Below are 21,923 nucleotides of genomic sequence, written 5' to 3'. Positions count from 1 at the left end.
TTGCCACTTCATTTATGATCATTGTGAGCTAACCTTATTAGGCAGCTTAGCCCTACACAGCCAGTTCCTCACTCCCGCTCAGTGGTCTGAGGAGGAGAATCAGAAAAGTGAGAACTTGTGGGTTGAGATAAAGACAGTTTAATAGCAGAAGGAAAAGCTGTATGCCCAAGCAAAGCAAAATGAATTCATTCACTATTCCCCATTGGCAGATGCCATAACTCCAAATGTCCTTTCCCTTCTTCCTTCTTTCCTTAGCTTTTATTGCTGAGCATGACCTTGGTCAGGTGGGGTCAGCTGTCCTGGCTGTGTCCCCTTCCAGCTTCTTGCTTACCCCCAGCCTACATGCTGCTGGTGGGGCAGGATGAGGAACAGAAAAGCCCCTGACACTATGTAAGACCTGGCCAGCAAGAGCTAAAACATTCATGTGTTATTAATGCTGTTTTGCTCACAAATTCAAAACAACACTTTAGGTGCTATTATGAAGATTAACTCAATCCTAGACAAAACCAGTACAATAACAGTAAAATAAATTGGAGAGAGTGGATATCATGCCGAAATACTAATATGAACTTTTCGTTTACAAAGTACATCTTCCTGTAGAGGTGACTGGAAAAAGTTGGTGTAAAATAACACTTCTCCAACGAGCAGATTTGTCTGAATTAAATTCTTGCTCTGAAGGGCCTATTTCAATCAGTTCTTGAGAGGCTAGCTTTTATGAATGCATGTCATTACCAACATTATCATCCTGTTTTATTTTCCATCTTTTGGAATGTGAAGTGGAAATCTAACATGTTTTGAACTTAAGTTGTCTGCCAAGTATATAATCATGTGCATGATTTTATGAATCTGTTAATACTGTTAGATTTTGGTAAACATGAAAACAGAATTATGTAACAAATGTGTTTCATGACATCCCAGAACAAGCTGTCTTACTGAGCTCCTTTAAATGTCAACAGAATTGTGGTTGCTCTTTGGTGGGAAGGAAATCTGAGCCATTCATAATCATCAGCAAAAAATGTCACACTGTATTACATAGTGTGCCTAATTGATGTTCTTTATAGAAATCAAACTCATTAACAGTGAGATCATATGTATTTGAGATCATCTTCTGTTGATCTAACAAGAATTTTCTTTTCTAGTGTGGATCCAACCCGATTACTACTTACATTTAATGTTTCTGTTAATCTTGGAGACAAGTACCACAAAAACACAGCATTGCACTGGGCTGTGCTAGCAGGAAATACAACAGTTATTAGTCTTCTGTTAGAAGCTGGAGCTAATGTTGATGCTCAAAACATAAAGGTAAACACTTGGTCTGTTTTTTTTGTTGTAAGTGGTTTGAGATGGAAATAACCGAGTCTATGATAAATCCCAAGATTATTATTGTGGGTATAGTGGGATTGTGAAGATGGAGCAAAAGCTATGCCACTGATGTTTAATTTGGGAGTCAGTTTTTCCTAACAGTGATGCATAAGAACTAAATCTGCACCCTCGAAAGTAGTTGTGTAAATAATTTAGCAATGGTTATGTGCAAATATACGGGATCAGGGTGTGCAGTTACAGTGCATGCATGAAGACCCACCCATTTGGATGTGAAATTGGAAATCTTCTGGTGGAGTTCTGGGCTGACTATTGGAGTGAGATGAGAGACATCTCTTCCAGAAACGTGACAAACACTCTTGTATATCTCCCAGTGTCAGTAAGGAAGTTGGAGGGCTGAAAATACTTTGAGTTGCCTGATTACTCTACCAGAATCTCTTAATGCTGAATCTAGGTGCAGCAGTATCAGAGCCAATCCCTACCATATGTTAGACCAGCCAAGCAGCTGTTTGAATTTATGCCATAGACTTGGCGTCTATAATAGTTTCTCCAACAGGGCAAGATGCACTTATTGAATTTACTTGTGTCCATTGCTTCCAGACCCTTCTCTATATCATATTAGGTGCACTTTACCACCCAGGATGCTTATTCTGTGGTGTCAGAGAAGAATTCAGTTTTAGAAAAAGAATTCTCAATTTCTCTTCCAGTATTTGTATTTTCCACTTAATGACTGTTACGTATGGAGTAGTTATGCTGAAAAATGCATCTGTAAATCTACAAAGTATTAAATGCAATCACATGGCTTTTCACGATGTTTAAAACAAATCAACTAGCCTCTTGCATGTACTGATGTGAATATATAATAGTTTTTCCTGGTCTGTAAGGTCAATCCTGAGGATGAATTATGCTGCTAGCCTCACTTCTTGTAAACTGTTGAAAAGCTTTTTTCTATGCCACCTAATGGTAAAAATTAAGGTATTTTTGTGGAAAACAAAAATCAGTGTCATACCTTGCTTCCCTTGGCAGACTGGTTAGTGTGTTAGAGTTTTAAAGGTATCACCTTACCTACATTTGTGGACTTGTAAAACCCATAATAAAAATTTACATGTTTGGCCAAATAAAAATGTATTTGCTAGCCTGAAGCATTTCATGGTCTCTCCTTCTTTATTGACAGACAGCAGCAGTCAGGAGAAAAATAGGTTTTGAACCTGCTGGATCATGATACCTTTCCAGTCATGTCAGAAGACATGTGCCTGGTTTCATTAACCACAGCCTGCCTTCTGCAGTGGAGTCTAGGTTTCTTGCATGCCTTCCCAGATTTTTTAGGATCTTCAGAGGATAGAAATCATTCTAGCAGTGTTAGTTTTGCCATCCTGCCAGTGATTTTGTAGCAGATGCTGATTTGAGTGATTGTAAACATGTAGGAAACTTCTGAATTTGGTTGATTTTTCTAGGTATGTAGAAAAGAATTCAGTTTTGTGTTTCCGTTCTTGAAAAACTCAGTTTTGTGTTTCACCTTGGACTGTCCAGCAAAAAAGCTTTCTTTAAGCCAAAAAACAGTTGTTAGGTATCTGGCTCATGTTTCCCCAGAAACGAAAGGAATAGTGAAAGGCTCCTTTCTGATGCAGTCACTTCCAGATTTCTGCAGCACTATCTAGTGAGGGCATTTTCTCAGCTAGCCCATAGAATTGACTAAGAGTTGTGGTAATGATCATAATTTTTTGGCTCAAATATTAGGTGCGAGCTTTGACTGTGTTGTTCCCAACTCAAGTTAGTCTGTGTTAGAAAGTCATATAGTGCTGGCCACCTAGGTTTGGAACAAATTGGAACCAGTCATCTCAGTAAGGTACTCTCTTGCTTTGCATGACAGTTTGGCAAGTGTATGACAATAGCACTCTTATTCTAGAATAAAACTTGATACAAGCAGTGGGTTTTGTCCTTTGTATTATTTAAAATCTTTATATTGTGCTGTACATGGAAATAATACTTTTGTCTTGGTATAAGAAAACTTTTTCCTTTTTGGGAACTGGATTAGAGTTGGAACCAGCTTTTCAGTTGTCAAAATAGAGTGGTTTTTTAATTAGTTGATTTTTTTGTTAAGGAAATTATCTTGCCACCCCAGTAGATGATGGATTGTGCAGATGAAGACACAGGATTTCACAGGGAGTCAGTTTATCACTGAGGGTCATTGGGAAGCTGCAAATTTTACTTAAATATAAGCAGATGCTCCTTTTTTTACTAGAGTGATAGAGACCTAAAAGAGCTTTTACAGTTGAAGGAAGAGTTTGTTTTTCTTTTTTATAAATTGAATGGACTTCAGATGTAATTTCTTGATTAATCAGCGTATCTGTAGGCTTGTCCATTGAAGTCTATATGTAAAGTTCCCTATGGTAATAGCTTCAGATTATTCTTTCTGGCTAAACTCTTCAAATAAATGCTACTGAAGCCTTATTGCTTCGTGGCAAATCAAGTTTGTAACTAGATTAAGTTCCCCAGTTTTTATTGTTTTTCTTTTTTTTTTTTTCTCCTTTCTAAGTGAGTCACCCATCCACCACCCCTGTGAAAACAAGGAAATTATTAAAATGGCGAGGTGATGAGAAGCACAGTCAAAAGACTTGAAAGCTCCCTCAATCTTTTTATTTAGGCAGTTCCTAGGTGTCTCATGGCCCTCTAGTGGAAGGGATGCTCAGCGGGACCACAAGACAACTTCAGGATTTACTTGGGAGATCAACTCCCAGAGGGGATTGCTTGTTCACAGGTAATCTTTGCAGTCTAGATATATACGGTGATATTAAACCAGAAGCATCTCTGAGGTTTTCCAGAGCAATTCAAACTTCTATTAAATTTGTGATGAAGCAGGACCATAGCTTGATTTCAGGCATTTCTGCTGAGGATGGAGTTAATCTGTTTCTTAAACATCTGGCTAAATAAATTTGAAGCCAAGTTAAGTCAAAAGGTAATTTTTAATTATTTTTTCTAGTTAAACATCTTGCACAGGAGTGCAAGATCGTATTTTAGCAAGAAGCTTCAGCTCATAAACTGTAGTCCATGCTGTTTACTCTCCTTTTAGAGATTTGGAGCAAGATTTCAAAGGCAAAAATGACAGTTAAGTACTCAATTCCCATTGTCTTTCTATGGGATATAGGTAGCTAACTGTACTTTTTAATCTTTGAGATCTCTTCTGTCTATAGTAATTATTGCCCTTTCTGGGTAATTTCAGTTTCTGGTACCTGTCTCACTTTTTTTTTAGGAGGGGGCCGAGCGATGGAGGATTCAGCCATTTTTCAAGCCTCCATGAATGGTTTGTTTAGGAGGGGAGTTAACTCCAGTAGAAGAGAGGAGGAGTCAAATGCAAAACTGAAGCTGGAGGTACCTGAAATTGGTTGTCTCTTGCCTCCTCTATAATTTTAAACCCAGTCAATAACATTCATTTAGCTCTCTTCCTAAATGTTTTGAAAGCAACAAATCAATTTGGTAGGCATCTTTGGCCCCTGTATCTCTCTCTTTGTGTCTCTTTTGCTCTGTCTGTTGGTCCTCTCTGAAAGTAGGGAAGGAGAAAGTTTAGCACCCAAAGTACATGGAGGGCAAGCTAAGCATAAAAGCTTAGAGTTTTGGAATGAGTTGGAAATGAGCAATCAGCTTATTCTTTCTCATTTTCTTCCTAGGACTTCAGTAACAGAGATGAATATAAAGACATTAAGCTTGTGGGAAAAATTCCTTATAGAAACATTCCATGATACTAGTAACTTCACTCTGCCAGAAAGGCAGAGAATTAACTGAGAAGTTGGGCTTTAGACTGTGAGAGTTTCCATGATCCAGTGGGTCACGAGTTCTTATTCTTTGCTTGATTTCTGCTGCCTGTCAATAGCTGAGGGGGATGCAGGATGCACAGTCTTTCATGTACAGACTAGTAGACTGTGTGTAAACCAGTGAAATATAGATGTGTTATACCTAAGGCAACAATTAATGCTATATCAGGACATATATATTGTCAGGATCACATGTTTTATACTCTACTTGTCCACGCATGTACAGTTATGAGAGAGTGAAAAAGACCAAAAGGAATGAATGATGTTTCGTATCAAGTAAGCTGCAGAGCAAAAAGTATGCCAGAATGCATCTCAAACTGATTTAAAATGTATTATTTTTGCTTGCCAATCTTCTGTTTCAGAAGTGCTCTGAATGCATTTTATTTTTAAATTAGATGTTTCCCGCTTTTGTACCTCTGGCAGGGAGAATCACCACTTGATCTTGCAAAACAGAGGAAAAACGTTTGGATGATAAATCACCTACAGGAAGCAAGACAGGCAAAGGGATATGACAGTCCATCCTTTCTGAGAAAACTAAAAGCTGATAAGGTAAGAAGTGGTCTAATGCTTATGTAAATCAGTATTACTGCTACTGTTGGTTAGGGGGAGTGTGTATTTGTTTAAGGTAAGCAGTTCAGTAGTGTGCTGTCTCCACATTTCAGTTTCAGAAAACGTTTTTTTGTTATAGCAAGAGTAATTGCAAAAGAAAAAAAAAAAGCAAAAGCTTTATTCAGTACAGGAGGGAAGAAAACCCTAATCCTCCACACAGTTTACCTTTAGTTTTTTGTGCTAGCTAAATGTTAGGGAAGTACCAAGTGGTCAGGTACTGTAGGGAACAGCCAACACTTTCACAAAGCTGACTCTTAAGCATCTAAGGAGAAAAGCGTTTTTGATACCCTGAACTCTGGTCTTCTCTCTAATTGTGTATCCTTTTGTGTGGATGAAAGAAGCAGTCAATAGTATAATGTAATTGCTAATGTGGAGGCCTTTTTTCTTCTGAGGTTATTATTTTATACTACAGATAGGAGGAGGAAAGAAATGATGGGATAAAGGATAACAATTGCTCTGGCATGAAGAACTATCTACCTGCCTACAGTTTGATAACTTATGTAGAGTTAATATTTACTTACCAGGCAGTGTTGTGCTGGATATTAAGTATTGCTATCACTGACTTGTTACAACTTCATAATTTAAAGATACATTGCATCCTAATTATTAAAGCACTGGCTACATCCTGTGCTTTAACCCTGTGGTAATATAATAATGCAGTGATTATTCATTTTAAGTGGTTTGTGTGCTGTTGTGTGTACATGGGCTTTGTGACTGTGCTATGAGTATCTGGAAGAGTTCAGTGCCTTCATCAGGAATTATACCCACATAATATAAGACAAAAAGCTCCTATCTTTCTTCATAGATGCTTCAGTATAACTTTTATCTGTTAGTTACATAATAACAGTCTTGAAAGTTCACTGAGATTACCACGTGCCTTGTAGTAGTTTATACACTTTGACAGATTTTTAAAGAAGAGCTACCATTGTCTTTATTCTGAATTAACATCAATGTGTTTAGAAGACAATTCTTCTAAAACAAACAAATCATTGAATCATTATAAAATTTTTTCTTGCACACTCATTGGAGGTATGTAAATATAGGAAATCAGAAATTTATGAAGGTTCCTCCATGTCAGGCTTCCTGAAAATTTCTTGTAAGTTTTTTGTGGCTGTCCTGTGTATTATAGAATATTATCTTATAATCTCTTCCTGAAAATAGAGTTGCTTACTGATATTTGTTTCTATATAGGAATTCCGTCAGAAGGTGATGCTGGGAACTCCTTTCCTAGTTATTTGGCTGGTTGGGTTTATAGCAGACCTAGACATTGATTCTTGGCTCATTAAAGGGCTGATGTATGGTGGAGTTTGGGCTATGGTGCAGTTTCTTTCAAAGTAAGTGTTTTATCAGGATGCTGTTTAGTGTGTGCACACAAGAAATGTTTTGCTGGCATCTCTATTGTTTAAATAATCTTAAATTTCTTTTTGTGTGTGTGTTATTTCAACATTCAACATTAATCTTTTGTTCTTTTTTTTTTTCTTCATTGCTATTTCTGGGAAAGATCTTGTGTGACTTTAGCGCTTTGTAATGCTCTGTTGTCTTGCAAATAGCCATGAAATTACCTTGGGGGAATGCCACTGAGCTAATAGAAGCTAAAAGCAGAACAGAAATTCAGTCATTATCCAGAGGAGGGTGCTGAATGTCCACAAAGAGTTATCAGCATGAATTCTGCAGAAAGCAGTCAGGGAAAGTTACTAGAAAGGAATAAAAAAAGATAAGAGCAAGCGTGCTATTACGGCCTTTGTTAGCATTTAAATACCCAAAGGCATCAAAAGTTCCTTGTAGAGAGAAATTAGAGAATGGAAAGGGGTAACTAAAGAAAAAGGCTGCTTTCTAATAACATTTTCAACATGTTACCTGATCATAAAGAATTTTAGTTGTATTTGAGATTACTTTAAATGCATCTATGTGTACATGTACACACACATACTCATGCAGGCATGCTCCAGTGGATTTCCAAGATCTGTAGACTATCTAGCCTCTGCTTTTTGTTGTCATGTGTTATATGTATAGAAGAACCTGTTATATCTTCATATTTATGAGCTTTTTGCGTTTCTGTCATTGAATGTCATGTTTATTAGAACTGCTTATTTCTCCTTCCTTTCTGTTTAAAGAGGAAAAGAAAATGTATCTCTTCCTTAGACCAAGTTCATAGAATTTTAGTGAACTTGATACACCGGGGTGGGGGGGGGGGTGTCATCAAGCTTTTCTCTCTGCAGGACCTTGGAAATGATGTGTTTTATGTTTTTGACATCTCTGAGGCTGTGCAATTTGCTGACCTTCTCCCACAAACAATTTGGCAATGCAAATCCTCAACTACACCTCCTGCACGAAGCAAGGACAAAATTCCTTCCAAGTTTCTCAGGATCCATGTTTTTGTCAAGTTTTGTGTTTTTTGCCTACTTGACACACATTCATGATTAACATACTTACTTTGTCTTATCATTTGCTTAATGTTTAGTATAAATACTTTTTGAGGAGTTTTTCACTAAGCCTAAGTTTGAATGAAACTATTATTCTAGTAGTATTTCCTTTCCCTGTGGAATTTTAGCTAACCTGCTTAGCTATTTTTTCCTCCCTGTTCCTTTCACACACACACACAAACACCTGCGCAGAGATCACTGAAAGAAAGATTTCTGCTAAGTAACTACTGTGGGTCCAAATGTATATTTATTTAATACTCACCATCTTAGCTTATCTTTATAGGATTTTCTCAAATGACCTAAGGAACTTCCATTAGAGATGGCAGTTACTGCAGGAGTGAAATGGAAACTATTCTGTGCACACCTTTGTCTGTGGCAGCCCTGAGGGCACCACCAAAAACAGTAAAATGCTTCAGTGTAAAGATATTTAGGCAGATGACGGAAGAAGTTTTATTTCAAGGAGCTGAGAAGGTTAGAGTGTGACTTTTGACGTGTCTAGCAATTTTTTCTTGAATATGGAGTAATCTGGTTGCTCACCTAGCTTATCTCAACTATATTCAGTATTACTTAGAATAGTCTTGAAGATGTAAGATATAAGAAGGTGAAAATATTTCTGATGGCTTCATTTTTTCTTTTTTCTTTTTTTTTTTTTTTCCAAATTAAAGTAGCAACATTCTGTTTTTAAACTGGGAAAATCTAGTGATATGGGAAATGAATTCATCTGGTTTTTTTTCCGACTTTCTATTGGCAAGTGTACACAGAAAGAAAACGTTCAAGAATCTGAAATATTTCAATTATGTGTTGGTAACAGCAAGGTCTCTTAAGCTTTTTTTCTTACTGAAGTAATTTAATATGTAGTTTTCATTGTATGGGCTTCCAAACTATCTTTAGCACTGAAATCTTGTAAATAAGTGCAATTTGCAACCACTGGCCATTTAGGCGAGGAATCTCACAGGTTTCTAACTGCTTTCACAGTGTAGTTTATCATGGGTATTTGCTTGTTCTACTTTTCTTCTTTCCAGTTCTTGACATTCACTTCAAAAGTAAGTATGTGAATTTTAATTAAATAACTTTCAGTCAGCTGGACAAGTTGAAAACAGGAATTTCTCATGAACTTTAACATTGAGGAAAATGTTTTTTATGGTATATTTTGCAATATCCTATATAGTACACATTTTAACAGGAAGTGTTTTTCAGAAGCAGTAGTTCAGGCTTTATAAGTTGAAACTGATGTGAAATTGTTCCTATTTTACAGGTCATTCTTTGATCACTCCATGCACAGTGCACTGCCTCTTGGAATATACTTGGCAACAAAATTCTGGATGTACGTGACATGGTTCTTCTGGTTTTGGAATGATATCCTTTTTTGTATGCAGTATAATAGTATTTTTTCATGTTAGGAGTATGAGGTAATGCCTAGATGATATAGCCTACATATAATGGTAACTAAACTAATCAAAAACTTTAAATTGCTGTCTCCATTAAACATTGCTTTCTGTCCTGATGGTAATTATTTTATTGCTTTAAAAATGTGCGCAATTTAGTTTGCTAAGTAAGTTGCATTCCTTTGGTAAATGACTTTCCTCAAAATTGGCTTACAGTAGTCTGCAAAATTTCCTGTGCTTTACCAGTTTCTTAAGTGAGGGAGATGTAAGCAACTCCATAAAGTATGCTCTAGCTGAGAGGTGACAGGGTGTAATTGCCTGCATTTTTAGACACCACTTTTCTGAAAAGCAGTAGGTAATTTCATGATATGTATCAATTCCAGTGAAATTAGCTTTATAGTTCTTCCTCAAGATTTTGCCAATTCCATTTCATACAAACTTTAGATACATTTGTTAACTGTATTTCCAGTCTTTGAAGACGTATGTATTAACCGCATAACACTAGGTTATAGGTAGTTCATCTTGGCTGTGTCTGTATGTGAACTTTTCATGCTCACAGGGGTAGGAATCAGTTCAGAGTTTACTGAAGATTGTCAGTTATCCACCTTAAGGAATTAGGCTCAATTTCTTAAACAACTTTCTTGGGTATTGTAATTACACTAGAAATTTAATGTTTTATTAAATGTTTAATGCAGTTCTTGTAAATAGTTGAAGTGAGCTTAGTATTTATGATGGATGTTGGCTTGACTTTTCTAGAAACTAGTTTTCATCCTCAAAGGAATTACCATGAAATAGGATAGTAGCAGTGCAACTCTTTTCTCATCCTGTTAATATATTCTCCAGCCTTAGCTAAATAAGCCTCACATTTTGGGGCTGAGAACAGAGAGGAGACCCTGCTTCCATGTTGCTTTTGGCTTCTGTGCTAATAGTGTTTGCAAAGGTGTTGGGGTGAACAATAGCAATCCAGTGTGCCTGGAGATGACAGCTATTTCATGTTTAAGGAAACTGTTCTTTTAAAAGCAGGTTTTATGGAATGGATTAAAACTATCTAAATATGTCATGCCTCTAGACTGAAGTTGCTTTTCTGTTCTTTTTGTTAAGAAAATCTGACTTTAACAAATAGTAAAAATACAGGTTTCTAAGGCAGTTACAAAAACTACACCACCTCACTTCTGAATCTCAGCTCTCCATACCACGTGTGTTTTCTTTAGAAACTCATGTTTCCTAATGCTACTACCTGTTTCAGGTTGCAGATACTGAGCTACTGTGAAATGCTTTCTTGTGCTAATATAACATTAGCTTGAACCAAATCTAAGAATGTGTGCAACTTTAAATCAAAGTCCTCAACCATGTTAAAATGGCTGCACAGCCAGCACAACTTGATTATGACCTCAAGCTTGGTGTAGAAAACTGTCCCTTAAGGCTGACAAATTGTGAGATTTTTATCCTGAAGCTCATGTTTTCTACAGATTTGTACAATTTACTTAGATTTTTATTTGTTAGCCGTTCTGATTAAAGGTAACTTGAAGTTGGGGGTGTTTTGTCGTAGAATAACATTCATTGTCTGCTACTATAAGTAGTAACCACAGACAATTAATTGCACTACTAAACTGTGACTTCTGAGTGTCAATAAAATACTGTACTGTTTCTGTAGTTTAAGGTAGGTGCCTCAAAACCTTTGCAACAGTCTTTTTGTACACAGAAGTAGTGGTCTAAAATCTTCAGTTACTAATTGCTTTCATTAGAGCTGACACATTTCTCTGACAAGCAGTTTTAGAGACTAAGTGCTTGAGGCAATCTTCCTTTAATTGGTGATTTTTAATTGGAAGTCTTTCTAATAAGATTCCAAATTCGTTCTTCTTCTGGAAAAATGCCCTGTAGCTTTATTGGAAAAAAGAAATTGCATGCCTGCTCTGTTATTATAGCATGAGGCACAGCATTGTGGTTGGAGAAAGGGTTCTTGTATTTGTACAGCTTTATATGATTACTTACAGCAGACTAGAGTACTCCTTTAGGTTCTGTAATGTTCAAGTGATAAAACCTGTACTTGTAGGTTCTACAAATTCTGACCATCTTTTCCTTAGGATAAAAGTTTCAAACAGCTGTCATGAATTGCCTTGCTAGAACTTTATATTATAAATAATATAAAGGTCTTAATTGCTGCAAGTGTTACCTTAATATTTGGGTATTTGGGAAAAATTTTCTTGTAGGTATGTTGAAGGTGTCTAAAAGATCATCTGGTCTTTTGGGTTTAGTCCTAATGAGACAGAAGAGGGCAAGCAAAACAATCTGTCATAAAGAACAAGCAAAACCAAAGATTAGCAGTGTGGGTTTTTGAATTTTAGGGTGGTCACGTGAAAAAATAAGTCTATAAATTCTAAGGCAGTGACGTGTCTTCTAGAAGACCAGTCTTGAAAGTAAATTCAAGCAGTTTAGATGAATCTAGTATACTGAGGTTTTGTAAATGTTTTTATTCTACTGGGTTTTTCTCTCAGTGGCTTCTGAGTCCAGTATATTTGTTAAAATGGAAATTTTATTCTTGCAGGGAGTGGGGAAGTTATGGTTGGTGTATGTATTGATATGTGAGTGTGTTCCTATGCTTCCCTGCCAGTTTTACTGCTATTTTACTGCTTCCCTTTAACTGTATCTTGCTAGTAACAAGGGATAGTTGTGTCTTGCTCTGTCAGTGTATTTTAATCTTCTACTGTTTGCAGTAGAAATCCTCAAAAATCCTACATGTTAAATCACTGTATTTTAATTTAGTTAAAAAAAAAAAAAGATTTAAAAGCACACTTTTAATAACGTGAGAGTAGAATTTCATATTTCATTCTTTTTCATTCCCATTTATAGGTAGAACATTCTCTTGTGTCCTGTAAAAAGTTCAGGGCATGTGTGCCGAGTTCCTATCTCAGTTGTTCATGCAGTCTTTTTGGTTCCAGCTGAACAAATATTGCCTGTTATGTAAGAAGGATCTTATATGGCTCTGTTTTTGTAAGATGTCAGGGTGCAAATGAAGTACGTGGTATAGCTTTTCTGGTATAGCACAGTACTTGCAATGCTGAGATTATGAGATGGTATAAGTCAATTCATAATTTCTTAAATAATTTAACATTTACTTATACTGTATTATCTTTTTTTCAGATACACTTCGTGTATTGGTGGGGTTTAGGTGAAAGAAACTGCACACTTTTTCAATTAGAGATCATTTTAAACATGGGACGTAAGAGAATTCATGATGATTTTTATGCTTTAACAAAGGTGTTACAACAGCACAGTGTGTTAAAAATGGTAACAAGCCAATTGGTAGGGCTAAGCAGTTAAAAAAAACACCCAACATGCATATTACCCAAATTACCTTCAGGAAAACAGCAAAAAGCCAGTATTGATCTCTTGACAGCTTTCACTGGCTGCAGGTTTTTCTCTGTAGGAGAAAAGGATTTATTACTGGGTGAGTAGATAGTGGAAGCGAGTGTCTTGGCCTATAATGCACATTTTGGCTTGCTTTCAGGCATTTGTATGATGTGTAGCTCTGATAGCAGAAAGCTGCTTGTGCTTGGGCCTTTCTAAATAGGCTTCAGTTCAGGATGGAAAATGTGCTCATAGGGTTTTTACCTCACTCAAAGGCTGTAGGGTGCTTGTTAGGTTTTAGTTTTCTGTTTAATGTTATGGTCTTTTTGGTTCCAAGAGGTTTCCTGTAATAATTTTCAGCTTGTTGAACTTGTTCTAAGCATTAAAGGGTACTGATTAGGACTAAAAATAGGAAGTGTTTCATGGGTGTTTCTGCTTTGTTTCTCACAATGATAAATGCAGAAGCCTCATAAAAGACAGCAGTTGGTGACAGGGCAGAACGTGAATTCCTGCTATATCGTACATTTTGCAGCTGCAAATGAGAATGTTAGGGCAAAACCAAGGCACTCTCTGGAAAACTAATTCCCTACTCTCTAGCTAATGCAAACCTACAAGGGTTTCATGTACATGGAGAGTTTTGAGAGATGTCTGTGCTAGAAGATGCTAAAATGTCTTTAGAAGTAAATGTCATAGAATCATAGAATCGTTAGGGTTGGAAAGGACCTTAAGATCATCTAGTTCCAACCCTCTTGCCATGGGCACCTAATGCTAAATCATATCACCCAAGGCCTCATCCAACCTGGCCTTGAACACTGCCAGGGATGGAGCATTCACAACCTCCCTGGGCAACCCATTCCAGTGCCTCACCACCCTAACAGGGAAAGAATTTCCTTCTTATATCCAACCTAAACTTGCCCTGTTTAAGTTTAAACCCGTTACCCCTTGTCCTGTCACTACAGTCTCTAATGAAGAGTCACTCCCCAGCATCCCTATAGGCCCCCTTCAGGTACTGGAAGGCTGCTATGAGGTCTCTATGCAGCCTTCTCTTCTCCAGGCTGAACAGCCCCAACTTCCTCAGCCTGTCTTCATACGGGAGGTGCTCCAGTCCCCTGATCATCCTCGTGGCCCTTCTCTGGACTTGTTCCAACAGTTCCATGTCCTTTTTATGTTGAGGAGTGGAACATCTCCCTTATGAGGAAAGACTGAGGGAGCTGGGTCTCTATAGTTTGGAGGAGACTGAGGGGTGACCTTATAAGTGTCTATAAATATATAAAGGGGGAGTGTCACGAGGACGGAGCCAGGCTCCACTCAGTGGCAAACAATGATAGGACAAGGGGTAATGGGTACAAACTGGAACACAAGAGGTTCCACTTAAACTTGAGAAGAAACTTCTTCTCAGTGAGGGTGACGGAACACTGGAACAGGCTGCCCAGGGAGGTTGTGGAGTCTCCTTCCCTGGAGACATTCAAAACCCGCCTGGACGCATTCCTGTGTAACATTATCTAGGTGTTCCTGCTCCGGCAAGGGGATTGGACTAGATGATCTTTCGAGGTCCCTTCCAATCTCTAACATACTGTGATACTGTGTGACACCAGAACTGTACACAATACTCCAGGTGAGGTCTCACAAGAGCAGAGTAAAGGGGCAGGATCACCTCCTTTGACCTGCTGGTCACGCTCCTTTTGATGCAGCCCAGGTTGGCTTTCTGGGCAGCAAGCACACACTGCTGGCTCATGTTCATTTTCTCATCAACCAACCCCAAGTCCTTCTCCGCAGGGCTGCTCTGAATCTTTTCTCTGCCCAACCTGTAGCTGTGCCTGGGATTGCTCTGACCCAGGTGTAGGACCTCACACTTGGCATGGTTAAACCTCATGAGGTTGGCATCAGCCCACCTCACAAGTGTGTCAAGGTCCCTCTGGATGGCATTCCTTCCCTCCAGCGTATCAACCGAACCACACAGCTTGGTGTCATCGGCAAACTTGCGGAGGGCGCACTCAATCCCACTGTCCATGTCAGCGACGAAGATGTTGAACAAGACCGGTCCCAACACCGATCCCTGAGGGATACCACTCGTTACTGGTCTCCAGCTGGACATTGAGCCATTGACCACAACTCTTTGCGGGCAGCCATCCAGCCAGTTCTTTATCCACCGAGTGGTCCATCCATCAAATTGATGTCTCTCCAATTTAGAGACAAGGATGTCATGTGGGACAGTGTCGAACGCTTTGCCCAGGTCCAGGTAGATGACATCAACTGCTCTACCCCTGTCCATCAGTTCTGTAGCCCCATCATAGAAGGCCACCGAATTGGTCAGGCAGGATTTCCCCTTAGTGAAGCCATGCTGGCTGTCACCAAGCACCTTGTTGATTTTCATGTGCCTTAGCATGCCTTCCAGGAGAATCTGCTCCAAGATTTTGCCAGGCACAGAGGTGAGACTGACTGGTCTGTAGTTCCCCAGGTCATCCATTTTCCCCTTCTTGAAAACGGGGGTTATATTTCCCTTTTTCCAGTCATCGGGAACTTCACCTGACTGCCATGATTTCTCAAATATGATGGCCAGCGGCTTCGCAACTTCATTTGCCAGCTCCTTCAGGACCCGCGGATAGATTTTATCAGGACCCATGGACTTGGATTTTTAAGATGGTCTCTAACCAGATCCTCCCCTACAGTGGACCCAGGGTCTTCATTCTCACAGTCCCTGCATCCACCTTCCAAGACTTGGGTGGTGCAGTCGCAGCCTTTGCCAGTGAAGACTGAGGCAAAGAAGTCATTCAGAACCCCAGCCTTCTCCAAATCCTGTGTAGCCAGTTCTCCCGAGAGCTTCCTGAGGGGGCCTACATTCTCCCTAGTCTGTTTTTTATTTGCTATGTACCTGTAGAATCCCTTCCTGTTATCTTTCACACCCCTAGCCAAGTTTAATTCTAACTGAGCCTTAGCTTTCCTAACCTGCTCCCTAGCTTCTCGGACAACATCCCTGTACTCTTCCCATGCCACCTGTCCTGGCTTCCACATTTTATAAGCCTCTTTTTTCATTTGAATTTTCCTCAGGAGCTCCTTATCCATCCAAGGAGGTCTACTGGCCCTCCTGCTGCACTTCCTTCTGGTTGGGATGCAACACTCCTGAGCTTGAAGCAGGTGATACTTGAATATCAACCAACAGTCTTGGGCCCCTCTGCCCTCTAGGGCTGTATCCCTGAAGAGGCCAGAGTCTGCTCTTTTGAAGTCCAGGGCAGTGAGCTTGCTGCACCCTCTTCTCACTGCCCTGAGGATCTCGAATTCAACCATCTCTTGATCGCTGCATCCAAGGCTGCCCTGGAGCATCACATTTCTAACGAGCCCTTCCCTGTTGGTGAGCACAAGGTGAAGCATGGCCCCTCTCCTTGTCGGCTCCTCTATTACTTGCAGAAGGAAGTTGTCTTCCACACAATGGAGGAACCTCCTGGATTGCTTGTGCCCAGCTGCACCGTCCTTCCAACAGATGTCAGGGTGGTTGAAGTCACCCATGAGAACAAGGGCCTGTGAGAGTGAGGCTTTTCCTATCTGTCTATGGAATGCTTCATCCACAGGTTCTCCTTGATCAGGCGGTCTGCCCACCATGTTTCTGTGATGCCTATTATATCATACTCCTGTAGATGTGCACACATCTCTAATTCCTCTTGTTTGTTCCCCATGCTACGGGCATTTGTATAGAGGCATCTGAGCCGAGCTCCAACTGAAGCAGGCTCATTGGCTGGAGCAGCTGGGATATCTCTACATTGCTCTAAGCATTTATTACAGGTTCTGGCAACTGACTGGGTGTGTTGGAATGGAATGATGCCCTCCTCCTCCAACACATCTAGTTTAAAGCCTCCTTGACCAGTCTGGCAAGCCTCCTACCAAAACTGCTCTTTCCCTTCTTTATCAGAGCAGCTCCACCAGCCCCCACTAGACCTGGCCTACAAACTTGGGTCCTGTGTTCAAGGCACCCAAACCCCTGACTATGACACCACCCTTTTAACCATTTATTAACCTGGCTAATCCTCCCACCTTTTTTTAGGTCCTCCCCTGTACCCTGGAGAATTGATGAAAAGACCACCTGAGCTCCAGAGCCCCTAACCACCTCTCCCAGGGCTCTGTAGTCCTTCTTTATGTTCCCCAGGCTACTACTATCCGTGTCCCTAGCACCCACATGTATCACCAGGAGTAGGTAATAGTCTGTGGGACTTCCTGGAGCAGGCAGCCTCTCTGCCACATCCCTGATCCGTGCCCCCGGTAGGCAACACACCTCCCTTGAGACGGGGTCTGGCCGGCAGACGAGTGCTTCTGTCCCTTTCAAAGTAGAGTCCCCTACTACTACGGCCTGCCGCTTTTTCCTAGCGGCACCAGTAGAGATCTTCTTTAGCAGTGCATTAGCCGGCTGCTTCTGGCTCGAGTGCGCTTCCTCATTAGTCCCCTGCAGGACAGCAAAGCGGTTCTGCGTGGGGACAGGGGATTTAGGGGGAAGCCCCTTGCTTTTGGTTGTCCTTTTCCTTCTTTTTTTTGTTGGTTTTTTTTTTTTGTCACTAATTCCGAGCTTCCCAGGTTAACGGCCTCCTTCTTTCCTTCATGAGCTAGAGGGGAAGCTTGAGGCCCCTGCACAGTTTGGGCCAGGAGCAAGCATTCCTGCTTCCTCTCAGCTTCGTCGACATCTCGCAGTCTATTAACAGCATCCCGCAGCTCAGCTGCAGGAGGACCCGCACCAGGGAGCACCGAGTGCAGCCCTGCCCATTGCGCACCCTCCCCTCACCCGACCAGTGCAGGCACTCTCTACACCCCGAGCTCTGCACTGCAGCCTCCCCTCTCGTCGGCTCTGTCTGGGTGCCTACGCTGCCACCGCCGGGGCAGCCAGAGCAGAGCCCCCAGACGGGGCCCTGATCATACGACGAGTGCTCGCCATCCCGCTCGAACTGCTGCGCGAACTGCCTCGCTGCGCTCCCTGGGGCAGGTTTTTACCCAGTCAAGGCTGGTGCCGCTGCTTCAGGCTCTGCCCCGTGTGAGTCAGCTGCTCGCTCTCGTCAGCTGAGCTGCCGGCTCCTGGGCAGCTCCTGTCGAGGACTTGAGGCTCCCTCGGTGGTTCTTGTCGCTCTGAGTTGGGGCTCCTGGACGCTGATCTCCCCCCCCCCCCCCCCCCGATCCGGTGTTGAAGGCGTCCTCTAGTTACTGCTCATCTATACTTAACTCTACTTTCTCATGTAGTCTCCTGACATCTCCCATCTCCCACAGAAGTACCTTACCTGCCGCCATTTAAACTGTCAGCTTTGCACTCATCAAAACCTGCCATGATAAGAGGAAAGACAAAACTTAGACTCTGTATTTTATGGAGTCAAATGGTGGAAGGGTAAGTTTGGAAAATGCACGGATTCTTTATAACATAAATTGTCCAAATTTTAGTCAGTAAAAAAAAACAACAACCAATTCCAAAGACTTAGGGTTATAAAAATCCTTTTACTGGATAGAAGGTAAGTTGTCTCTCCCCCCCCTCCCCCCATCTTCTTTAACAGTCTAGACATGAGGTGGAGTAATTAGGAAGGGGTCATCCAAATATTTTCAGTTGTACCTTTGTATTGTTTGTAACAGATGTCTGATTAAGGTAACTTTGGGGGGGGGGGAAGGTTTCATTCTTGTGGCAAAACCCCCAGTGATACTTCTAATATTCTAAGGAAAATGTAATCTCTCTCTAGCTATGCAAATATGCTGAACCAGTTTATTCTTGGCAGCAGATAATGTTAGAAGAAAAATAGGAAGAAATTAGATTCTAGAAATATTAAAGTCAAAGCTTTTTATCTGTGATGTATCAAAGAGAACTGTGTTTAGGCTATAGTGTAGCTGGTGGAAATTACAAACATACTGGAAATAGGTTGTTAGAGGAAAGAGTAATTAGCCTTTGGTGACTTTAACACTAACATTCTACTATATAAGCTGCATGATTAAAATTTTAACTTGCCAATATTTTTTTAATTAGAAATTCTCAACCAATTCCTCCCCCCAAGAGAAGGAAAACAAAAATTATTCAGAATAGGATACATTCCACATGAACAATGAGACCTTCTTAGCGTCAGAAGTCAAAAAGAGACTTCACTTGCATTTATTCATGTTTCGGAGTTTTCAGATCACATGGGTAATATAGAAGGGTTTGAGATACTGTTATTCTATAGAAGTGCTGTTTTTTCAGTTAATATTTTCTTGTACCTGTACCATGTGATTTGTTTATAAATGATTTATGTAATTTTTTGTTACTGCTTAATGCCTTCAATGAACAATTTTTCAAGAATAGAATAGCATATTGTTGATAGTTGAATATGTTTGCCATATGATGCTTGTTTTTAAGTCTTACATGCAGCATTTTGTAATGCAAGCACACAACATATTGAATAACAGTAGAAGTTCTAATGATTACCAAAGGAGAGAGAAATACTCATTTAAATTGCTCATAATAGAATCTAATTTGTGTGTGCTGTGAGTGATTTATGCCAGAGTAATCAGTGTCCTTTTTGCCTGGATAATGCTGTAGACACTTCTGCCACCACTGCTTTGTCAAATATGGCATCTCCTTGCAGTTGTGACTGACAGCTGACAGGTAGCTTTAGTTAGGTCGGTTAGGGCTTTTGTAGGCTTATCAGAGGATATAATTTTCCACCTTTTATGGAAGAGGCATGTTTGAAGTATTTGTTTTTTTCAACATCATTGCTAAGAAATGTTGTAATTCCTTGAAGAAATGTCATGTGTTGTGAGACTAAGCATGTTATATGGCAAGTCATTCAACACAGGAAATGTATTTTAAAACTAATGGTTATTTTCTGTCTTTATATGGTAACTGATTTTATAAACACTTCCAGAATACTAAATCCTGTGGGTTTGTAAGCATTAGATGTATTAATATGTTAAAAATAACTTCTGTTGGTGTGAAATGTGGGTATTGCCTTACAATATGACCAGTTTTCAGACAGCACCTTTGCTGGAGATAAGTGGTGTTGAGACATGATTGCCATGCAACAGTGGTTGTTGCAACACAATTCCTTCTATGGCTAGAAGGAGTCCTTTCTGTGATCTAACAGGAATGTCAAGCAACTAAAGATATAGGCAGTCAAATGTCTGTCTTATAAATAGAGCTCTGAAATGTTTATTGTGAAAACAGGAAATACTTTTGAAAAGATAAGTTTCATGGAGTTTATTTAAAAGGGAAAATAATTATGAAAACTGAACTATCATTATTCATTCTTCAGAAGGATAAGTGCTTTAGAAAAGTCTCATGGGGAATAGCATTTTAAAATGTAAGTTTGCAAGTTTGAGCAATAGAGAATACTGAGTACCAGGCTTGTTCTTGCAGCAGTGCTGAGTTTTATCAGCTTAGAAGACAGTGACTCAAGGGCATCCTTTTGTAAAAATTGATTTATTTCAGAATTATCAGTGGGCATTTTAAAGGTGAGATTTTGGTTTAAACTTTAAATTCCTTGACTTCAAACACATCTCAATTTTTTCTTTATACATCTTCCATTCCTCGCGAATAGCGTTGCACTTTTTTACAATTTTGGAAAATCCTGGAAATCTGATCCAGGAATCATCAAAGCCACGGAAGAACAAAAGAAAAAGGTAAAGCCGTGAGATATGTGAAATTATTCTTCAGCAGCCTTCCACTAGCTGGTCAGAGTAGCTTGCTGTTCAGTGAATGTAATGTCAATAAATTGTTGTACAAAAGAAGGTCTAAAATGTTGAAAAGGCTTGTCTTCCAGCTTTCTCTTTTTGTATTTGAAATATGCTCAAGTGTTACTGGTTCAAAGTTGCATGGCAGTCATTTTGAGTAACAGGATGGACTTTTTATAGGGACATGTAGTGATGGGACAAGAGGTAATGGCTTTAAACTGAAAGAGGATAGATTTAGGTAGGATATAAGGTAGGAATTCTTCACTATGAGGGTGGTGAAGCGCTGGCACAGGTTGCCAGAGAAGCTGTGGCTGCCCCATCCATGGCAGTGTTCAAGGCCAGGTTGGATGGGGCTTGGAGCAACCTGGTCTAGTGGAAGGTGTCCCTGCCTATGGCAGGGGGGTTGAAAGTACGTGATCTTTAAGGTCCCTTCTAACCCAGACCATTCTGTGATTCTATGAAAATAAAATTGCAACTTAAATTTTCAAAATAAAAAGCTTAAAAAGAGGTTGGTTGAAAAGGAAAGTGTGAAGTTTCAGAGTTTTGCCTAATTAAAACAACCCATTATGAGAAAAATGTTAATTTGAGTTTCTAAAATCTTCCCAGACTTCTAAGCACCTCTGAAAGTATTGGACTGACAAAAATTTTGAGACTAAATCAACCGAAACACCTGGCAGTCTGGGGTGGATTTCTGTTTTGGTATTGCTATTAGAGAAAATATGGATGATATCTTTCTAAGATGTTACAATACTGTTATTAGCACTTCTGATTTCTTCTAATTTATGTGCATTGTTCTCAGCATCCACACTGAGCACTGAATATGCAAAAATAAGCAAGCAGCAGAAGCATTTTGTTTGTTTCATTTTGTCAAAGTTTCCTAGAAGCTCATGTCCCACCAAAGGTGAGGTTTGAGCTTCTCCTTCACAGCAATTTGTGAAAACACCTGTGTGGATCGACATCAGACCACTTGGAATTATGGTCTTACGTACAAATGAAAATATAATGGCCTTTAAAAGGATGGTTGCCATACCTTAAATGATTTTTGTATTCTCCAACAGGTTGTAGCTGAGTTATGTTTTGGCAATGTGCACATTTATTCTGCAAATTCCCTGTTACTGCAAATTTGCCAAATTCCAAACTAAATTGTCTTCCTTCAACTGAACTGAATTAAATAGTATAGTCAGCAACTGCACTTTGGTTTGGATTCAGCAAATTACTCAAATATGCAACCCATTTTATCTACTTGCTTGAGTAGAGTGTGGTTGCAAAAGCCTTGCTGAATTGGATAGGAATTACGAAATGCAGCTTCTTCAGGCAGATGCGTATGGCCAAGAGTGTTTTATTTCTTACACTGCAGTTAACCAATCTGT

The 21,923-nt window shown here is 39.8% G+C and overlaps 1 protein-coding gene across 1 annotated transcript in view; it reads left to right on the top strand.

Annotated features, from left to right (window-relative positions):
* ZDHHC17 (zinc finger DHHC-type palmitoyltransferase 17) overlaps positions 1 to 21,923 on the top strand; it is a 75,190-nt gene that overhangs the window by 38,117 nt on the left and 15,150 nt on the right. The window contains exons 7-11 of the mRNA XM_061454739.1: positions 1,140 to 1,302; positions 5,553 to 5,678; positions 6,930 to 7,072; positions 9,417 to 9,519; positions 20,380 to 20,502. Of these exons, the coding sequence (XP_061310723.1) occupies positions 1,140 to 1,302; positions 5,553 to 5,678; positions 6,930 to 7,072; positions 9,417 to 9,519; positions 20,380 to 20,502 (658 nt within the window). The remainder of the gene's footprint in view (positions 1 to 1,139; positions 1,303 to 5,552; positions 5,679 to 6,929; positions 7,073 to 9,416; positions 9,520 to 20,379; positions 20,503 to 21,923) is intronic.

Source organism: Pezoporus flaviventris, unplaced genomic scaffold (assembly GCF_033815535.1).
Source record: "Pezoporus flaviventris isolate CSIRO_AGI_PZ_B2104156 unplaced genomic scaffold, CSIRO_AGI_Pfla_v1 ptg000016l, whole genome shotgun sequence".
Classification (NCBI taxonomy): Eukaryota; Metazoa; Chordata; class Aves; order Psittaciformes; family Psittacidae; genus Pezoporus; species Pezoporus flaviventris.
Note: the sequence above shows the minus strand (reverse complement) of the source record. Positions and strands in the feature narration are given on the sequence as shown.